Source organism: Pipistrellus kuhlii, unplaced genomic scaffold (assembly GCF_014108245.1).
Source record: "Pipistrellus kuhlii isolate mPipKuh1 unplaced genomic scaffold, mPipKuh1.p scaffold_m20_p_1, whole genome shotgun sequence".
NCBI lineage: Eukaryota > Metazoa > Chordata > Mammalia > Chiroptera > Vespertilionidae > Pipistrellus > Pipistrellus kuhlii.
Genome location: NW_023425404.1, coordinates 191384026 through 191406900, shown reverse-complemented (window position 1 = coordinate 191406900; position 22875 = coordinate 191384026). Strand labels below are relative to the sequence as shown.

Sequence of the window (22875 nt, the reverse complement as noted above, 5' to 3'; positions counted from 1 at the left end):
TATAAAATAATGAATTTGTGTCATTTCCAAAAGAAATATGAAATTCCAAGTATGAGAAAAAAAATAACACCTCAAGAAACATTTAAAAATTAGACAAATATAATATTGTTTCAAATATAACTTTACAAAAATGTCCTTGATTGATTAAAAAAAAGAATGTTAAAAAATAAAGAAGGAAAGTTATCAGTAAAAGATAAATAAAACTTTACGCAGAACAGGAAAATAGTACTAGTAATTTTTAAAATGTAAAAAGTCTTGCTCTGATACTAATTTTTTTTTTTTTTTACATAACACAAAATGATTTTGAATTTAATTTGAAAAGTAATAATTAGGCATCTTCCATCTTATTTTTCTAGGGTAACCTAATATTTAGTGTGATGAAGAATCATATTAAAATAAATTTTATATTTAGACCTTAGAAGATACAATGGCTAAGAAGCTGAAAAGACAAAATACAGTTCTGTTGTAAAATGAATTAATGCAAACTACCTCTGGTAAACTAAAAAAGCATGAAATGAGGGTATTAACAATGAAAGACTACACTTTATTCTCCACTCATGACAGTCTTTTAAAAAGATGTGTGTATATTTTTAGGTGACTTGTGTTGTTTTTTCTAAATTACTATCAAGCTTTCCTTTTTTTCCTGACATACTATTTGTTGTGATGTTATTTTTAGTTATCCTGAAGGTAGAAAACAAAGAGTATAATTTTAGATTTGATTCTTGTTTCAGAATGGGAACTAATTTAAAAATTTTATTCAATGAATTTTGTTAAAATTTTTAATCACTGCATGTTAGATATTATTGAAACAGGTATTTTAAAGTTACCTCTTTAGTTAAACAATAGCATATACGGGGCCAGAAAACTCAAGTTTAATTACTGCTTTTAATATTTTGATAGTACTTTTTTAACTCACAAAAATGTTTTAAAAGGTAAAAATAAAGCCACCAATACCTTCCAAACCCCAGAAAAATCCCCTAAAATATACAATGTAACAATGCAATTATATGAAAAAAAATCCTTAAATTTCCAGTTTAACTTGGCACTCTTTCGTGTCAGAAAAAAAATCTACAAGCTCTACCATACTTCTACTGATCAATGAGCAGAGTTAGAAATGGCTACATTGGCAGCAACAGTGTTCATAGCCTATTTCTGCTGCCTTCTAAGATACAACAGTTTCCCTTAGGCACCAATGTCAGGTTAGCATAACAAAGGAAAGCATACAACTGCTTGACAAGGTATTACTGCGTTACCTTAAAATTATCTGTATATGACTTTCTTCCTAGATAGGCTATCGATTATCTTTGGAAAGAAATCCATGCAATCTAGTTCAGAGTCTAACAGAAATAAATCTGTTCAACTAGTTTGATTTGAAAATTTTTGTTCCTTGACACTATTTAAATAAGCTGAGGATTAAAGTGGTTCGAGAAGCAGTACCAAAGGGCAAAACGACTTAAGGGTGAATGTGAGACTGATATCCTAGAATTATTATATACGTGATAGCCTTTATTAATTTAGTGATGAGACAGAGTCTTTACTTCTTTTCACATGTCTGGTCTCAAAGCTATTATCAGATGATAAACATACATTAGTCTGCAGTATAGTCAAGTTTTAGATTACTTGGGCATATTTATCTATCAAATTGTTTTCTGTATTTTATATTAGATTATATTAGATAAAACACAAAAGTAGATAATATAACTTTTATATTAATGGTACATGTTTAGAGGCTTTCTATGTCTCTACTAAATATATTTTAATTTGCTTGAAATACTGGACACATTATATGTGGGGAATGCACTGGTACATTTAACAGCACCTAATTTCATGAGTTTCATACTAGGTGCCGAGAAATTAGGTTGTCCAAATATTTTGGAAATAAATGAAAACTCAATCAGCTGTTTCTTTTCTACCCATTATCTTATACTTTCTTCAAGGCACCTAAAATGAAACTTTAAAACTAAGTAGAGAAAAACTTACCTAGTTGGGATTTTGAATAATAGTTTGCCATTTGTCCACTGTTGCAAGACTGTCGTTTATGTCTTTTTGTTGGAATTTCTGTGGTCTTCCATGGTGGTCTTTTTCTTTTCTTCAATTTGCTAAGAACTTCAGAACCATCAGAAGGAGTCTTGTCATAATTAACACATTTATTTAATTTACTACTGTCAAGTTGGCCAGAAAATTTATCAGCTGCAGGACTATTTGCCATGGCATTTTCTAATTCTTTAGATTGCTTGTTAAAAGAATTTTGCTTAGCAGAATGGGATCTTAAGGTAAAGCGCTTTGATTCTTCCATATGAGTCTGACAATTACTTCCACTGTTAACAGATTCAGGAGAGTAAATGATTGTATTTAGCTTAAAAGTATTTCTGTGTTCAAGGTAGTTGATCTTTCTCAAAAATATCCTACAGTCTTTTAAGGTTTTTGACCTCCAATTACTTGGACATACATTCCCTAGTCTTGGTCCCTTTCCAAAATCTTTTTGGCTACAATTGGTTCCATTTTCCTTTGCTTCTGACTTATATTTATTCTCTAAACTAGCATGTGTTTTAACGTCAGACACTGCCACCTTCTGTTGCAAAAAGTCATCCCTGATCTCAGGTGGCAAAATAAACTGGTTACCTATGGAATTTGTTCCTTGGTGTGGGATGTCAGCATTTGGTCCTCCCTCACTCTTACTTAAAAATTGGTTCTGGCAGAAAAATCTCAGGTTCCTCCTTTTAGAGATCCAATTAACCTTCCCGTGGTTGTGCAGCTTTCCCTCTCTTCTCCACCTCTCATGTCGCAATCTCTTAAACTCAGTTCTTTTGAATCTACCTAGTGTTAAATTATTTTTCACATTTAAAAGTGGAGAGCTAACCATTTTATGCAGTATATGCAACTTCCCTGATTTTGAAGGAGAAGATAGTGCAAATTTTTTAAAGTGCTTTCTGAAGGGACTGGTATTAAAGTCAGAGTATTTGGCCCCTAATTTAATTCCTCTGGTATTTATTACTTCCAAAGGGTTTCGAGCATTTGCTTTTCTAACTAGTGAAAGAGATTGTGTTTCTGTCGTTTGCATAAACCAGGTACAGAGTTCATTCAAATCATATTTTTTCTGAAAAAGCATTTTTACAGGTGAAACTTCAAGTTCTACAAGACAGGTTTCCAAAGGGTTTGCTATTTTGAAATTACTTCTAGTGTCTTCCCTTTTTGTATGAACATAATTTTCAGCTTCATCTCCACTGACTTGCACCCAAGCATTTGTAATTTGCTCAAATCTATTGTTTAACGCCTCTAATAAGGAATCATTTGAAGCAGAAGCAGCCCACCACCTGAGCAAAGGGTTTGATGAAATTACAGGGTCCAGAGATACTTCAGAAATGGGTATTAATTTATCTTCCAAACATTTTTTTGCATTCCTTAAATTTCTAGTTCCTGGTGTACCTTTGGGAGCTATTTTTAACCTTGACTGCCTATTTTTTTCCTTCTGACTTTTGCCTTTTTGCAAATGGAGTTTGTATGATTTATGAAGCAGAGTATTTCTATAAATAAGGGAGCTAGAAGATGCTAATGAATGTAAGAAATGCAGAGATGGTTTTCTGTCCCTAATGGAATGTCTCAAAGGTATAGCAGCAACCATACTTTGTGATCCATTCTTGAATATGTCAGCTTCAACGTGCTTTGTATCCATCTTATTGCATTGAGAAGCACATTTTTCTTCAGGCAAACTTTTTTCTAACATAGTCTCTTGTTCTAAAGGAGGTAAATAGCTGCTAATACTAACTGCTCTCTCCTGAGGTGAAATTCTATTAATAGTTACAGATATACCAGAGATTTTCACTTTTGCAGGTCTACCAGGCTTTCTGACTATTGCCAAAGGCTTCTGATTTGGTCGAACAATGTTCTTAGAAGGTTGAGGAATCACAGACTTGTTTTTGATAGGTCTAACATATTCAAAGCCCAAGATCTCACTTTCAGTTGTCAAACTTGAAATGGCACTTATTCTTTCACCTGAGTCAAGTTCAAATTCTCTAATATTTCTGAGACTATTACATTCAGTTCGAAAATCAGTAACCTTACTGTTTAAAGATGTAACATTGCTTATGCTTACACTTCCTTCAGAAACATGCCTTTTAGTTCTTCTTGACCTCCCATAAATAACAGTTACAGTAATAGTCTTTTTATAAATACCTTCCTTTTCTTCCGATAGGGGAGATTCTGGGCTTTTCTTTCCAGAAGTAAAGGATTCATTTTGACAAATGGTAATGTCCGTTTGATCAGTTTTCGGTTTGGGTGGTCTTCCAATTGGTCGCTTAATCTGTTTCACAACCTGAGGACCTATTTTTTTAGGTCTACCTGGTTTTCTTTTAAAAGATGAATCAATTGCATTGTTTGAATTTTCCATAGGTTCTTCCTGTGGCTTATCATTATTTGTATCGATTAACATTTCAGAAGATTCTGCTGTTTCTTTCCCACAATTTAATTTGTCTAGTTCTTTATGAAGGGTGTCATTAAGATTAGAACTAATATTTTCCAGGTTAGCATTTGGAATGTCCTCATTTGTTTCTGTTATTTTTTCAATTATATGATGGTTTGGATGTTTTTCAGAAGAAGGAAAAGCAATGTTTGATTCAGAATTATTGACTGAAGTTAAAGTATATTTCACTCCTTCACTGCTTTTAACTTCAGATAAAAACATGAGTTTGATAGGACTAGAATAATTGGAAAAAGAAGAGCTTTTGTTGGCTTCATATTTTGTTGGTATATTCTCAACAGAGGAAATAAAGCTACCTGTATCTAAGATAGATGACTTTTTCAGATTATCAAGTCTTTTGTTATTCAAATCTATTGGAGGCATATGACTGCTTTGGATATTATTGGATACTGCCACAGATTTTGATAAACTCTGCTCTTTGCAAGTCATTCTACTTACAGTAAGAGATATATTTCCACCAGCATTTGGATCTTTACCATCAACTTCTTTCAATTTTTTAGAAGCTTTATATCCTTCCAATAATGACTGATTATTCCAAGACTTCTTGGCCATATTTATTGTATCTTCCAAACGCTCCACAATAACTTGCAAATTAGAATTCATTGCAATTTTACTTAGATCTATAGTGTGTGAGCTTTCAGTTTGAATATTTTTCACCTGATCTTTTCTTTTTGTAGATTCAGAAGCCTTTTTGGCCTTAGGGGATTTTTTGAGAACATAATTATTTGTTACATATATAGAATACCATCCTGGAGGCACAATATTTCGTTTAGTTCTGTTCAAAAGTCCAGGAACATCACATTTCAAAGGAGTTTGAGTATTTTCTTGTTTTGAATTCTCATGATTTTGCAAAAAAAATTTTCCAGCTGCAGATTTCTCCTGTGAATTTCTTATGCTCATTTTCTCAGGGGTAGTTGTTTTGAGGTTTCCTGAAAATGTGTCAAAAGCCAAGTTAGTATCTAAATTATGAAAGGGTAGTTGCAAGGACTGCAATGCATAATCTGGTGAAAATGATACATCTGCATGATTGCTGTCTTGAAGGCTTTTAGAATTTTGTGAAGAAGACCCTTGGCAATTATAGAATTCTTCTTTGTCTGTTGAAAGTATCACATTATTGCATACCAATTTCCTTGAAAATTTTTCACTGCATTTTTTTCTTACGAAGTTTTCATCAAGACTAGCAAGTTCTCTTTTTATCTGTAATGCCTGCCTTCTAAACATGGGTGAATCAGGAGAGTGGTGCATTGCAAATAATGTTTCTTGACGCTTTCGAAATCTTGTCTGAATAATTTTATTTTCTAGCTTCTTATCATGTTGACTCAGTAATTCCATAAAACTGTAATCACTGGCCTTTGCATTATGCAAGAGGGAGGTTATTAAATCTCTCAATTTTAAATCATTATCTGTATTACAATCACTGCTAGACAATTTTATAAGGTTTGTCGTATCTGTAGTTTCTATTGATTTTAATTTTTCATTAATACGGTCCATTAAATCTTGAAAAATTACAGTAGTCTCACCTTTTTCATAATTTGTAGTACAATTATTGCTGCCTTCTAAGAGCAAAGAATCAGAGTTACTGGATATTTTGGTTTTATGTATTTTACCTTCATGATCATCTTTGTCATTACTTATTTCTGCTGGTGTGAGGAATGGAGGTTGGTTAATGTTTGTTTCAAGTTTGTTATTTTCTAAGGCTGAAAGCTCTGAGATGACATCTTTCAATTTTTCAAATCCTTCAGTCTGTACAGGTGATAATGGTGGGGGTGAAGGACTTCGAGATCTACAAATATCTTCAAGACTGACTGAAATATCACTGAATATTTCCCTTGATGAAAAAGGAGTATGAAAAGCCGATTTTGTAGAGTGAATGTTTGGAAACAGTCCAGAAGAGCACCTGTGAGAAGTATAACTGTTTGCAATTCCTCTATTCACTACTGTCTTAATGTGTTCAATGGTTACAGTTTGGCAAGACAAACAATGTAAATCTTTAATACAGACTGGCAGAGGCACAAAACCAGGGCTTTGTCTTTCATTTTGTAAATACCCTCTTTCTGCCAGCCTATATTCACAATGACAGAATAGACCCTGTATATCATCTTCAATTAGAGGCTTTTGAGATTCTGAAGACACAGTATAAGATGTATTACAACAGCAAAGAGAAGCAGCATTCTGCTCTTGGACTAGAAATTTCAACATAGCCAAAACTTGTTGCTGGTGATGTATGCACAAAGATTCCAAAACTTTGCTTAATGCTGATTTTCCTTTTTCCATTTTAGTAGCTTCCTCTGATTTTGCATCAACAGTTGAACTAAAAATAAAAATCAAACAAAAAATAAATTACAGGAAAAATATCAGTTTTATAAGGAGTTATAATTTTAACAGAGTTTGAACAAGAGATATTTTGATATTGCTGGACTCCTAATTCCTGCAATAATGGCATCTTGATTACTGTTTAGCAAAAATATAATGAAGCACTGATGATAATTTCCTGCAATAAATCTGAGTCAAAACAAAGCCCAAATTTTGTGATGTAAAAGCTGATGATTATAGATATGACTATATTTTCAAATTGCTAATGTTTAGTTCTTTGAATATATTAAGAATATTTAATGGAAAGTGCTTCACCTGGAGTTAAATTTTTTGTAAACATTGTTATTTTGATAATTATCAGTCTGTATTATTGCAAATAAAAATAAGATGTACGAGAAAAAGCTTATCTTTATTTAAATATATATTTTTTCAAGGTAATGAAAATAAAATGATTAATAAAAGCTTTGTCGCAAGAAAAATTAAGGGATTTAGATTTCATAAATAACAAAATATCTTTTCTAAGATTAAGCTGTAGGCATTTTAACCTATTAATAAATAATTTAAGCTATTTAAAAATGAAATCTTTTTTATTTGATTTTGACTAAAGTAATTACATTGAAACTAAAGGCATTACTTACCTAATTATTTAATTTCAAATGGAAAATGTCCACTTCAGAAACTAATATACATCTAATTTTAGCTAAGACTCATTATTACTTAGCAACCAATGTAGAAGTCTAAAAATTTTTTTAAATTCAACTACCAGCAGTAAGAAGATAAAATATATAAAAGAATTCTGTTTCAGAAAAGTATCCATTTAAATTAAACATATCACCAAACTCTGTACATGAAAATAGCCTCCCACTCTTGACTTCTTATATTTGTTATTGCTAGTAGCTCCTGGTTTGTAAAAATTTAGGGTTGGAATTGGGATGTGCTGATTATGAATTGCTACAGAAGAATGTACTTTATTTAATAAAAGGTTATGTTCATGTATATTAAAAATTAAAGAATTTTTCTATTAAAATGAAGTGAAATTTTTTATTTTGTTCCCTAAATATCACTTAATTTCTCAGGTAAGTATGCAATATTTTATCTACACTTTATAAAAATTGTTACTCAAATAGGAAAAATACCAAAGCAAATTTTGAACATTAGATCAATTTTTTCAAGGAAAAATGACAACACTTTACTAGATTCAACCAATATTTCACTAAAACTAGCATATGATTTTACATAAAGTAGTTATCAAAGTGAGAATAGATATGAAATTACAATAAAACTTCTTAAAGCCACTGCCACCTCTAGACAGATGAAAATAGGACATGACCCCTGTTACTTTTCCTTGTTTTATCATGGTTGGGAGTGTAAAATGATGTAACCAACTCCCAAGATTCAATATTAGATCATTTTAAAATATATGTAGGGAATAAAGGCAGAAGAAATTGTTAGCTATCAAATATAAATAAAATTATGATTTTTTCCCCAGCAAATTAAAAATTATAATTTTTATATAAGCAAAAGAAAACCCACAAAAAGTTCTGATAAGCACACTTAGTTTCTTTAGTTCTGTTATGGCCTATTAAACATATCTGTGTCTAACCAGTTAAACAGATTTTATATGGCTCTAAAGAAAATATATTATACTATATTTTAAAGATTAATATGCTTGCCTAACAGTTCCTGAAATGCTTAAGTGATTTTTTTCTATTAGTGAAGTCAAGTAAAATGTAGAAATAAAATCTAATGACTAGTGTTAACTATTCTGAAAACCACCGCAAGATTTTTGTATTTCTCGTCTAACATTCTAAGGAAATCTAGCTTTTAAAAGAGTTTCTTATTCAGTTTATTACTTCTATTAATGACATTTTAAAAATACCACAGTGGCTAGTAATTTCCACCTAATCCTATATGAAGAACAGTTTAATAAAATTCCTAATTATTCAGATATTAGATTAGATTTAGTTATTAGATAACTAGGTTCTCAAATCATGAAACTATATAGTATGCTTGTCTTCAAAATTCTTTTCCATATTTAATGCATTTAAAATCTCAAAGAAAAACCTAATATAAAAAAAATAGTTGAATACATTTAAGTCTACAATCTAAAATTTATTCCCAAATGATTACATAAAGGTTCCAAGATTGTACCTCTCATAGATGCCTTTTTTTGAATGCTAAAAAAGTTACTAAACTTTTCCTATTTGATTTAGAAACCAAAACACCCTGTCTATTCTTTGTATGTTACTATTCGTTTTGCCCATTACAAGTTTTGTTGTTGAGAAAGTTTTGGAGAAAGTCAATTTCTAATATTTGATATTAATAAAACTGCTTCCTAAAATGAATTAAAGAAGTCAGTGTAGTCAGTCTTTTCTTTTCTTTTTTTTTCTTTTACTGAATGAGTAAATCAATCACACACCAACAGTGTTGTAAATTTAAGTGCAAAAGCATTGAAGTGCTTTACTACAAATTACAACCTAGAAACACGTTAACTGAACAATTAAAATTCATACAATCAGATTTAGATATATAACAACACAAAGTAGGAACAGAATTACAGTACATTACAACACAAGACAGATACATGAATTCATTAGAAAATATTGTAATAAATAATTCATGAATTATAGTGCAATTGATTTATGCATAAATATAACTAATTGCCTAACAATCAGTTTATATTAACAAAATCTGTCAAAATCAAGGCAGCACAGAGTTTTACTAAATTACTGCGACAATGAAAATACTGCAATTAAAAAACAAATACAAGTATTTGTACTGTAAACAACTAAAAAAATCAGTCTCACTAAAGTTAGTATACAATTTAATATAAAATTATCATTAGCTACCAGAAGTGGTTTAAACAACTTTACTGAACAGTAGTTTTCTAAAAACAGAGGCACTGTTTTTTTCTTTTCCTTCTTTTTTTTTTAAATATAAAATACTTGAGGAACATTCAAATAAGTAGAAAGCACATAAGGTTTGCTTTCATCTTCATTAAAAGTCTGCTGAAACTGGATATTTCAGAAAATTGTTGATTGATAAATAGTAACTGGTAACTAAATTCATAAAGTACTTTGAAAGTTTAACATAAAGAACATCTTAATAGAATCACTGGGGAGAAGGGGAACCCATAAATTTCCCTGCCTTTCCTAGTTTGTATAATCAAAAGTTAACTCAATAATTAGAAACATTTTGTTTCTTTTAAAAGTCATGGGTTATTACCTATAAACTATCAAAAAATATTTAATTTACTATTTCTGACCAAAAATAAATAATACAAGTACTAAAATGCTGCAAATTAATTATAATATTACCTATAAAACTACTGATCACTGTGAAGTCAATAGCAAAATGATCCCTGATTTTATGAATCCTGTAAAGTTTTTGGTCAGGTCATCTTTTAAATGATATAAAAGAGTTCTGTTAAGTATCCCTTTACTATAAACTTCTCAATCAATTTGTTAATGTAAATATACTGTGAGGAATAAAAAAGCTCAATACAATACAAATATTATGTAATGCATTCAAGCCCCCAAATTTTTGCAAGTAAAATTCTGTATAAAGAGGTCAATAAAATTGTGTTGAAACATTAAACTTTGTTTTTTAGTAGGGAGAGGGGTAATACATTAAATAATCCAAGTTCTGGCCCTCACAAAATATGGCTTAATTCTTTAAAAAGAAAGATGACCCTGACATCTGCTGTTTTGCAATCTATTATGTATACTTTCTTGGAAAAGAAAAGAGCAAGAGGATTCATCATACCCTATTATGCAGGTAACATTAATAGCTAAAGAGTGTTTAGTATAGATCTAAGAGACCAAATAACTACTTGTTTAGTTCCCACTCTTCAGTTTCTTTAAACATATGTAAGCAGTTTTTAAATGTAATAGCTGGAAATCTTTTTAATATTACATGTATATGTGATTATTAGATACACACAAACACAAGTGTAAAAACACAAGTATTTGACAAGGTGCACTTTTTTTTTTTAAATTCAGCTTTTGGATTTATGAAAAGTGGCTTAGAGAAATGATTAAAACCTGAATTTTAACAGAGAAAAGGGGCACTCAGAGAATTTTTAATATATGAAGCAAATCCCCATTCTTTAAATGGAGGCACATGCTTTATAATATATTACTACTAAAACTGCATATTCCATAAAACCAACATGGATACTCTGAACCACATTTTAAAACTGCTATATAAAAATTACTGGTCTCTTTATGAGTCTCGTAAAAGTTAAAATGCACTGCCCAGCTTCTAACTACCCAATTAGTAGAGTTTACATTACTGAAAGTTCAAAACAGCTTCAGTGTTAAATATTTGTAAATCTATTCAAAACCCTGAACAAACTGCAAATTTGGTTATTAGCAAAATGATAATGTTTCGCCCACCAAAATGAAATCTGTAATTCATTTTGATAAACTGAAAATGTTTTGAAATGTCACAGCAGCAAGTATATTAAAGTTACACTGAGGTTTTTCAATAGTAGGAGTGTGTCACAATCCTTAAAATTTAAAGTAGTCATAACATCAACTAACCAGCACATTTAAACCAAAATTCTCATTCTCAAGCTTTTTCTGTGCACATTATAAACATGCTCTAAGCTGCATTCCAACTTTCTTTTCTAACCTTACAAATTAGCTTATTTTTCAAATAAAACACAAAACTAAATTATTTTAATAATTAAATTTAAATTACTTTTTGTTCTTAGTATTCCACCTTATATTAAAGAATTCTATAGCTGCTGGGGTTAATCACGTGTCAGTTTTTTTTTATTTTAAAAAAAGCATATCTTATAAACCCCAGCATCCTGCTAAATCAACTATTAAATGATAAATATTAAATTTCATTATATATATAATTTAAGGTTTTCTTTTCAATTCCTGGTGGATGCACTTGAGTGCATTTCGTATTTCATAGAATGCACTACAGTGTACTAATACTGTATATATTAATTTTTCTTAGTATGGAGATAGCTGTCTATTTAAACTTGGATTGGTTGTTTGATATACTTACAATAACTGTAAGTATGTTATATTAAAACGTTTACAAACCATTAGTATTATCTTTTCATTATAAGATGGTTCAACTGAATGGCTGGAGTGGTCTTTCACCAATAAAAATATTTCACTTGACAATTACTTGTTTTCCCACAACGCTTTATGCTATTGACTACTAAAGAAAACCTGAATCTTTTTCACCTATTTATACAAGGATTAAATACAAACTATCAGAAGTAAGCAACTATATAATCTGTCCACAGTGAAAACCCTGAATAAAACTTTTTCAAAAGGCATGTAAGTGGTTTTTGAACTGTAAAATTTCATGTCTCCTGTCAGAGTGAGCATCTGTAATTCCCACATGTGTGTATATAGACATACAAATACACACCTGTGCGCACGCGCACACACACGTAAACACACACACACACACACACACACACACACACATTTTCCTAACAAGTAATCTACACAGGCTTGCTGCTGTTTTTGCAGCTGCCAGTCCCTGAATCTGTCATATTATATAACCCAGTGTCTGGTAATCGGAGTTTCTTCTTCGGAGGAGTCTTCAGTGTTCCAGATCTTTCTTTTACCTTGTATTCTAAAGTGCTGTGAGGTACCCCATATATTCCTTGTGCTTTGGAAACACTCATTTTTCCACTCATTACCATTGCAATAGCCTCTTCCATTATTTCATGATCATATTGCCGATAACGGCCACGTTTTTTCCTGGGCTGCTTATTATCTTTTCGATCCAGTCCATCTTCAGTAGTTTCAGAGGTTCCATCAACTGTTCCATTTTTAGAATTAAGACACAAAGGAGAGAGGTCCCCATGTATAAAATAAGAGTCAACACTTGAGTGAGTTATGGACCCAGAACATTCTATTTTGTTCTGTTTAGGGAGTATATTTTTCAGTTTTTGGAGAGCTGATCCTTCAAGAACTGGAGAGGTTTTGGAAACTTGATACACAACATCCAGCAGACCAGGACCATCAGGTTGTGGTTTTGAAACAGAGCTTACTCGTAGCTGAGGAATTTTTAACTGTACAGTAGGATGTGAAGTTTCATATTGTAGGCTTTCATTTTTTTCTTTAAATTGAGTAACCATTTTCTGTAGAGTTAACTGATGGAGGTAACTGGAAGCTGTTGGGAATTTTAATTCTGAGGTTTCAAGTAGATTGAGTTTACTTTTTTCTGTGCGCTCTGCTTGAGCTCTTGCCCACAAGGCTACTTTCTGCAGCACTGCACAAGTTTCTTTACTGTCTTTATATGAATAACTATCATTGAAATCTCGAGTTTTGTTTTTAAAAGATGCAGGCTTCCCTGCTGGTAAGGCTTCTAAGTGGAGAAGTAAAGTTTTTTGAGGTATGCCATAAAGTATGCCTGCTTTATTTATGTCCAGTGCTCCAGACTGAATGTCTTTCAAAGCTTTTGAGAGCAAACCATCTGCAAACTCAGCACTTCTTTCCACATAGTCCTCTCTGTTTCTGTGTAGTCTCCTGGATGGATGGAATGAAACGATGGTAAACTGATGCATGAGAGACTCTCACACAGCTATGGAAGGGGAGGGTCCACTCCTTTATTATACTCCTTGCTTAGGTAACATCACTGCTTATACACTTTTAAGTCTGTGAGATGTGGTAGTTACTCCTTATCAAAGCAAACGCTACAGTCCTGGTAGGACAATGTGTCAATCGTACGGTGGCCTCAACAGGCAGACCTTCCAAGAACATAAAATCCTAATTCAGTATTTGTAAAAATATTCTCATGATGTTGCTATTCCTGACAGATGCTTGCAGAGCAACACTTAGATTTTTTACTTGTACAATTAGAGTTCCATTATTAAAAAAACAAACAAAAACAAAACAAAAAAACCAACCCAAATCCTAAAGGAGTTTTTGTTAGTAGAAACGTGACGTTACCACTAAACAAGTAATAAAAGAGTCAACCCCTTTAAAGGAAATTTGTAGCAGTAAGAGTATTTCCAAACATGATATCTCATATTTTCACAAGATCCATTTTTCTCTAGACAAAAACTTAAAAATTGGAAGTTTAAAACTTAAAAAGTAGATAAGTTATATTTGGGTAAAATAATTTTAGATTTTATAAATGTTTTTTCTATTTCTAATGTATCACTGTAATTTCAAAGTTTCTCAAACAGAAAGCTTAATTTGCTTCATGATTCAAAACCTACTACTGCTTTAGTTTAAACAAATTACACGCTACATCTACGATTTAAGTGTGACAAAAAAGCTTTCTGTGTAGTTTGTTAATGGGAAGATGCAAATTACAAAAAAGATTAAAAAAAATCCAACAGAACAGCATTTCGCTAATTATCTATTAATTTAGTAACAGATTTTAATCAAAGCATAGAAGGATTTTTTGTGGTGATTACTAGATATATTCCATAGTCTGCCACCATGCCTAAAGCATAATGGAAAAACACACAAACACTATAAACTAACTATAATTATTATTAAGAACAGTACTTTTAAAATGTATTGTTTTAAAAAATTAAATAGTGAAATTACATATTTCCCTTAAATTTGACTCCTGAATCTGAATTAAAATTCTCTTTACTTGTCCTGCTTCTTAGTTTGTATTCTATGGTTAAGTTGGTAGTTCATTTTAGTAACATGAACTAAAGTTTGGTGATTGTTCTGATAACTTTTCTTTAACAGAAAGAAAAAAGAAAGAGGAAGGACAAAATGGAAGGTATGAGAGACAAACACTTATGAGTGACAAAGCCTCTGGAGGAAACTATATATGTCAATCTACTCAGAATAGCATTACGAGTTCTCTGAAGAGATAATTTTATATTAATATTAAGTTATATTTCCTGGATATTGCTTACCCAGCCATTGAATTTTCAGAAGGATCACATATGGATGACTCTTCAGATTTTATGCTGATTTTCTTTGTAGAGAGATCTAACACTCCATCCCCTACAAGTTTTGCAAGAGAAAAAACTTTATATTTGTAACAGATTAATAAAACAAACAGGCTATGATATAAAACCTGTTTAAAATTAACCCTTGGTCACCTTTCCCACTGTTCACAGTGCACAGCCATCTGACTACTCATCCATGACTGTTTCTATTCAAGGCTGCACAGATGATGCTTTGGGAAAGTAGAAATGATGTCAATTGCACAAAAGAGAGCACAGAAAATATAATAATAAGTAAGAACAAAAATTAGCACTATTATAACTAACAATATGTGAAACATATACTTTAGGTAAATTGTGACTCTGCATAACCATTGTGTTTTTAGAAATTACAGTGTAAAATTTTACTGTTTTAAACAACTGAAATGAACAACAATTGAGTCAGTGCCTATGGTTATATATGTGACTGAATGGAGATATAACTTATCACAATATAACACTTTAGGAAAACAGTGCCCAAGTATTTGTTATTAAAAGATAATTATTTTTATGACAATTATAATAGTGAATTTACATAAATAAGATTTCAACGATTCAGACATATTGTTAATAGGACAACTTCGGATCAAGGGGAATAAAAATAAAATAAGAATGTATAACACACCAATAAATAATATTGCTAATACTACTATATCTTCAGTGACAGCTAAAAATTAAAAATTTAAACTGTAAGAAAGGAGTCATTATAAAAAATATGCTTAAAAATATACTCAAAAATACTGCTGGGTTTTTCAAAAACAATCAAGTGGGTTTTACTGTTATCATATAAATCTACTTAATACTTACGTGCCCTAGCAAGACACAAAGATGAAAAAAATAACATATCCCACCCATAACATACTATGTATAATTCAATAATAATTTTATTGAGTGCTTGGTATGTGCAAAGCACTATTTTAAGAATTTGGAGAGCAGCCCCATTCTCATGGTGCATAGGACCTAGTGAGGTAGTCATACATATACCACCACCCAACATATTTTAGATTGAGGATAAGGGCTCCTTAAAAACAAACAAAGAAGAGTAAGCTGATATTATTCTGGCTTCAAGGATTGACGATGATTTCCCTAACTTGTGTTAACAAAAGCTATTTGTTCTATCTTTTTGAGTCAAACACTTATTTGGTGGCATCCTCTACATACAAGCACTTAAAAGGCCCTTGCGCCCTTTCCTCTGTAAATTATGGCTCTTCTTTCAATAAACTATTAGATAAATCCAATATAGCTCTCATCATTCAGGCTCTTATGAAAAACAGATCTCTATATAGTGAAGTACAAGATTACATTATATTTATCACATATATTACCTTTTCTTTTTCCCCAGTTACATCAATTGAAGATAAATCAATTTCTTTTTATTTTTCAACTAAGTGTAAAAAATTGAACAGGAAGTGTTTACTAAATGTTCTCAGTTGAATATTCTAAAAAATAAATTTTATCATATACATCTATTTGTATACTTTGCTTTTAAGTTGCCTTTTAGGATTCTCTTACCATATACTTCATTGTGAAAAGAGACTGAGGGCAACTCAAATTTCTTTTTTTATAAACAAAAGAATGTATACATTCTTTTGTTTATAAAAACAAATGCAATACAAAAGCTCAAATTTAGCACTTCTTGCTAGTCCATATTATATAGGCTAATCACAAGTAATATTACTTCTAAAGTTTATCTATAAATATAACATTATTTATAGTTAAGAATATTAAAACATAAAACTACGTATTACACAAACACAAAAAATCTTACCTTGCTGAGTATTTTGTTCTTGCATTCGATTCACAGTGAGGTCTAAGGGGCCTTCCTGTTCTTCCTGAAGGGAGTTTTCTGATTGATTCATTTGGATACTTTTACATATTAGACTTGGTCCAATTGAACCATTTCTATTCTCTTGAATTTTACCACTTTTTGAAATATACTCAATTGCAAACTGACGTATCATCTTTTTCATTAATTCCTGAGCAACTAGGGGAATGTTAGGATCACAGTTCTGAGGAAGATCTAGAGAAGAAATAAGTATAATAAGCATTAAAAACTGAAATGCGAAATACCCATATTTAAACTTATCATATTTTTAATTACTAATTAACAATTAAAGAAGTCTTTTAGTGTCAGTCTGTAATTGGTTTCTAGGACTTTGCAAAAGAAACCATGTAGATTTAATTAGTATTTTGATATCAACCTCTAACTTGGCACATTTAACCATTTCTTCAAAATAACATTTTTGTTCACAAACTAAAATATAGGTAAGAAATTAAGACATAGGAATTACTATGTCTAATTTTTAGAGTTTTAAATGTGTTCTACTAGATATTAAAACACTTTAGTATGTGAATATAAACTATATATATAGCCAAACAAATTTTAACTTAATATACTAGTGCATGCATTAACTATTAAAGAAAACATCTCAACTTTCATGATTGTTAATTACCATTTAATTCTTCAATTCTGTCAAATATGCATTTTCTATACATTTTAAACGTCATCATCAAGGATTTTTTCTTTTTAAGTATATTTTTATTGATTTCAGAGAGGAAGGGAGAGAGAAAAATATCAATGATGAGAGAATCACTGATTGGCTGCCTCATGCATGCACTCTTGTGGGGATTGAGCCCACAACCTCAGCATGTACGTTTGACTGAAATCGAACCTGGGACCCTTCAATCCGCAGGCTGACAGTCTATTCACTAAGCCAAGCTGGTTAGGGCTGGATTTTTTTTCTTTCTTCAAATTTTTATATTTAGAAATTTAAATCAGAAACAATAAAATAAAGAACAGTATAATCACACAGACAGCCTCGACCAAGATTCTAGAATTGTTAGTATTCTGCCACACTCACTCTCTTTTAACTGTTTTTGGTTTGCAGAACTACTAAAGTAAATTTCATAATTATGATATTTCACTCCTATATGTTTCAGCAAATATCTACTAAGATTCTCCTATAAAAATGGCAGTATCATAATTAAGTGCCTTAATTAATCCTTGATCCCCAAACATATTGATCAGCTACAACTATAATGGTCAGCAATTGATATTTAGTTCTACTTGAAACTTGTACAAGAGGTCAAAACAGTTGAATGATTTTACAGTGAGAGGTACAGAATAAGGACAGGCCAGTTATGAACATAGCATATAATAGTGATAAAGTTTTGGTATTGAGGGAGAGGGGAGAAGTTGGTGGTGGCTTTTCACATAACTTCTGGCCTCAATCCAATGCTTTTATTTACTCTGTTCCTTTGACAGTAGAATGGCTGGTAAATTGGAAAGGATGAGTAATCATACTTGGTTAGGCTCCAGAAGTGGTCTGACTTCTTGAGAGACTAGTTCAATGCTCCTTAAATGCCTCGACTCTTTTTTTTTTTTAAATTTATTATTATTATTATTATTATTATTGATTATGGTCTAACATAATTGTCCTTATCCCCCCATTCCTATCCCAAATCCCTCCCTAGATATGCCCCCTCACAACCCTCATTGTCCATGGCCACTGGCTCAACTCTTACCCAGGCCGATAGGTATTGTGCTAATAGGTCTGCACTGGTCCAGGGCTGTTTGAGACAGAAGGGTCAACTCTCTTTGGTTTGAGGGTTCAATATTAGCTGGAGAACTTGGCTAAGACGTGTGAAGAAGAGTCTTTTAACTAGCATTTATTGTTACAGATCCCTGATTTTACAATGCAAGAAGGCTTGAAAACATACAACTTGGTGTTTGTGAGAAGAGGCAACAAACACCTCCACTACGATATATTCCATATTTGATAGCAAAAGGGACCTATGATAGCATGAATCTATTTATGGTCTTTGCAGAAATATAAATATATTTGATCATATGGTGCTGTTTTGAACAGGCTGAAGATGATAATAAACATTTCCATTATATTACATCTTTAAAAAGTATTTTAAATTCAGAAGAAACATCTGAGAAAAGGGACTGTGGGCTTATTTTAACCTTTACATTTATTCTTTGACCCAGTAAGAAAGAGAGGCAGTATTGGTTTGGGGGTACTGGAAATAATAGACTTAGCTTATCTCCTCCATTTTATAATTTCTTTGTTCACAAAAATGGAAATGATAACAGAACCTTGAAAATCATAATAGGACTTGCTCATAGCATATTTTAAGGTTCTATGAGATTGCAGATCAAATACTTGACATGTTTATAGTGTGGTAAACATTAGTGTTTAATTATAGTGGAAATAATAAGATAAAAAGATGCAAGCTAATCAATTATATTTTATTTAAATCATAAGATGTCAAATAAGTAAAAATATTAAGGCAAATATAAAATTATCAACTCGGCGGGGGGGAGGGGGGGAGAGGACATAATATCTAAGCCCATTTTTTTGGTACAGCCCATTAGCACATATAACCTAAATAAAGTGATTTATCAAAACAAAAAAGTTTCATGTTGCCCATAAGAATTCCAGTTTATATCATTTCTCAATTATTACCTCCAGGAATCTTTGAAGTTTTCTGTGAACAATCTTCATCTTTTTCAAACCTAATTTTACTTTGCATTATGTGTTAAAAGGAGATACTGAATGTATTTTGGTTAACTTCTGTAATTTATTGACCAATATCACCTTATAAATTTAAAATAATTAAATTTTCCAAAAAAGAGCAAAAACATACTTTATGATTGAGTTTAGAGCCAAGTTTAATGCAGAATAGATATCACTACTCTATTCAATTCACCTACTCAGATTTTGTCCCTTTATATTGAGGAATAAGTCTATGTGTGAAACCAAAGGACTTGGCAAAAGATAAATTAAAAAATAAGATAAAAAAGAGACAATAAAAATGCTGATCAGCTGCTAATTAGCTAAAGAATCGTCTGAATTAAACATATAAACGCTTATAATTACAAAAAGCAAATAAGCTGATTAAAGATGTAGGCCAGGGATTAAACTCAAGTGTTTTGAAAGATCAGGCAAATAATAAATATTTGGCTAGAAGATAAAACACTGCCACTTGGAAATGGTGTCAACTGCCCTTAAGAAGATAGAAGACGTCATGATTTGATTCCTGGGCAGGGTACATGTCCAAGTTGTGGGCTCAAATCCCCAGGAAAGGTTGTGCAGGAGGCAGTCAATCAATGATTCTCCCTCATCATTGATGTTTCTATCTTTCCCTCTTTCCCTTCCTCTCTTATATCAATACAAAATATATTTTAAAAAAGACAGAAAAAACTTATTTTTATCCTATCTTTTCATTTCTGAAATTTAACTAATTCAAAGTTTAACATGCTCTTTGTGGTAGCTAGTATCAAGCTTGTCCTCAATGATTTCTACACCTTAGTTTCCTACTGCTGTGTAGTTCTTTCCACACTGTATCAGGGGTGGTATGTGTGATTAATAGCATAGCACAGAAATGTACCTCATTTCTGATATTAGGTTATATAGGTGTATGGTTTCTATCTTGGATACTCCTGAATATTGATGTTTGCTGCCTCTTCTCTATTCCCACCCCTACTTGATCCTTGCATCTCTCTCTCTTTCCTATTCTAGAGGAAGCCATACTGTAAGCAACCCTATAGTGAGGCTCATAAGAGTTTGATGTTCTTGGAGAACTCAAGATGACAGCATAGGTAAACACCTGAACTTGCTGCCTTGCACAACCACTTTAAAACTACAACTAAAAGACAAAACGGACATCATCCAGAACCTCAGGAAGGCTGGCTAAGTGGAAATTCTACAACTGTAAGGGAAGAGAAAAAACACACTGAGACTCAGAGGAGGTGTGGAAGGTGCAGAGGTACAGAGGAGTGTGCACAGAGAGGGCTAACAATTGAGTACACAGCTGTCTTTTTCAAGCTGGAAGGAGACACAAGTTCCCGACTGCTCTGAACTCCAGTTCCGGGCTAGACTCTGGGGACCCAGACTCATACAGGGAGAAACTGGATTATCTGGCAGCAGGCGAAAATCAAAGATGTCTTTCTCTCAGAGGTGCTTGCAGTGATAACCGCAGGACACTGAGACCAAGGGGCCTCTTAAAGGCAGGGCTGATGGGAAGCCATTGCTGATTTCTCTGCCCTGAGACTCCACCCCACCCAAGCTATGTGCAGAGGCTTTTGCATATGAATGGCTTGGTCCTTTGAATTCTAAACTTATCTAACAGACTGCAGCTGAGTCAGAGAGACCCAGAACATCCAAAAGAAGGCCTAAGGCCCCACCGCAGCTTGAATTGCTTCACAGCTGGGCCTCATTTGAGCACCTCCAAAACCCAAATAAGAGGAATCTGCAGATCTCTCCATAGCTCCTGCTGGGTGGCCTCAGGCAGAGGCTAAATTACCACATCCTTGGAGATCCAAGAGCCAGTGTATCCAGGGGTCAGAGTAGGACCATCCAGATAACAACTCCTCAGATCCATAAGGGACACACTCAGTGCGCAGACTCAGTGAACACCGAAGCCCCACTGAAGCAAGTCCTGCCTCATAAGGCTGTCTCCAGCACAGAAGTTCTTCCATCGTAGACATAGCTGATCCACACAGCCAACTGGCCTGGAGGGCAATTCCTCCCAGTGACACATACCGACAACAATCAAGGCTTAACTACAACAAGACTGTGCACAAAGCCCACAAAGGGGTGCACCAAGAGTGCCTACCTCAGGTAACTGGGGAGGCTGAGCCACTGGGCTCTAAAGGACACCTAGCACACAAAGACACTCTTATCAACTCAGAGAAGCAACCAAAATGCGGAGACAAAGAAATAGGTCACAAATGAAAGAAATGAAGCAAAACAAATGACTAGATAGAGAGTTCAAAACCACGGTGATAAGGTTTTTCAAGAATTTTCTAGAAAAGGCCGATAAATTTAGTGAGACCCTTGAGAATATGAAAAAGGACAAACTAGAAATTAAGCACTGATTGAAATAAAAAATATTATATAGAGATCCAACAGCAGACTAGAGGAACACAATAATCAAGTCAAAGATTTGAAATACAAAGAAGCAAAAAACACTCAACTGGGAAAGCAAAAAGAAAAAAGAATCCAAAAAGTTGAAGATAGTGTAAGGAGCCTCTGGGACAACTTCAAGAGTACCAAAATCTGAATTATGGGGGTGCCAGAAGAAGACAAAGAGAGCAAGATACTGAAAACCTATTGGAAGAAATAGTGACAGAAAACTTCCCCCACCTGGTGAAAGAAATAGACTTACAAATCCAGGAATCACACAGAACCCCAAACAAAAGGAATCCAAAGAGGAACACACCAAGACACATCATAATTAAAATGCCAAAAGCAAAAGACAAAAAGAGAATATTAAAAGCAGCAAGAGAGAAACAGTTAGTTACCTACAAGGGAGCACCCATACGATTGTCAGCTGATTTCTCAACAGAAACTATGCAGGCCAGATGAGAGTGGTAAGAAATATTCAAAGTGATGAATAGCGAGAACCTACAACCAAGATTACTCTACTCAGCAAAGCTATCATTCAGAACTGAAGGTCAGATAAAGAGCTTCACAAATAAGAAAAAGCTAAAGGAGTACCGTATTTTTCGGACCATAAGACACACCGGACCATAAGACACACCAGTTTTTAGAGAAGGGAAATGAAGAAAAAAAGATTCTGAAACAAAAAGGTCAGTGTTACCACTACAATGTGTAAACCCATAAATCATGCAGAGACTTTCTATGCTTTCTTTGCATAGTTTATGGGTATCTACACATTGTAGTGGTGAGAGAAGAGGCTGGAGAGTGTTTTACATTATGGTAAATGTTATTGGTTTGGTATTACAGAAAGTCTCTGCATACAATATACCGGTATGAAGTGTGTTGCAGTACAAACATTTTGACAGTTACCGGTATAATAGTATGAAGAGAAATTCTGACGTAGCGGCGTTATCAATCAGGGCATCCAGCGGAGGGCGGAGTTTACTGGTGGGCGGAGATCTACAGTATGCCTACCCAGTAGTCAAGCATGGCAACAGAGGGCGGAGAGGAATGATTGGGGGAATAGACGCGGCATTCTTCCGGGCACGGAGTACGGGCCAGCAAGGGGTACAGGCGATGATTACGGTTTGGATTATGCAGTTACCGTACACCGCACCTGGGCTGACATGGAGATATGGCTGCAGCGAGGGCATGGAGGCTGACTACCATACATGGGAACTCCTCTACCACTCGGGGTTTAC

The 22875-nt window shown here is 32.9% G+C and overlaps 1 protein-coding gene across 33 annotated transcripts in view; it reads right to left on the bottom strand.

The window, feature by feature from the left end:
• Positions 1-22875, bottom strand: part of LOC118708384 (ligand-dependent nuclear receptor corepressor-like protein) — a 119640-nt gene that overhangs the window by 17117 nt on the left and 79648 nt on the right. For 26 of the 33 annotated variants that reach the window (XR_006740177.1, XM_036419761.2, XM_036419747.2 and 23 more), the window contains 3 exons: positions 16492-16743; positions 14652-14742; positions 1981-6788 (listed from right to left, as the gene is read on the bottom strand). Coding sequence is in view for 32 of the 33 variants with exons in the window: in XM_036419761.2 (XP_036275654.1) it covers positions 1981-6788; positions 14652-14742; positions 16492-16743 (5151 nt within the window). In the remaining variant the exon portion in view is untranslated. Of the gene's footprint in view, positions 1-1980; positions 6789-8979; positions 13297-14651; positions 14743-14840; positions 14881-16491; positions 16744-22875 lie in introns of those variants that run through there. The other 7 variants (XM_036419900.2, XM_036419909.2, XM_045573799.1 and 4 more) reach the window with 6 other exon arrangements.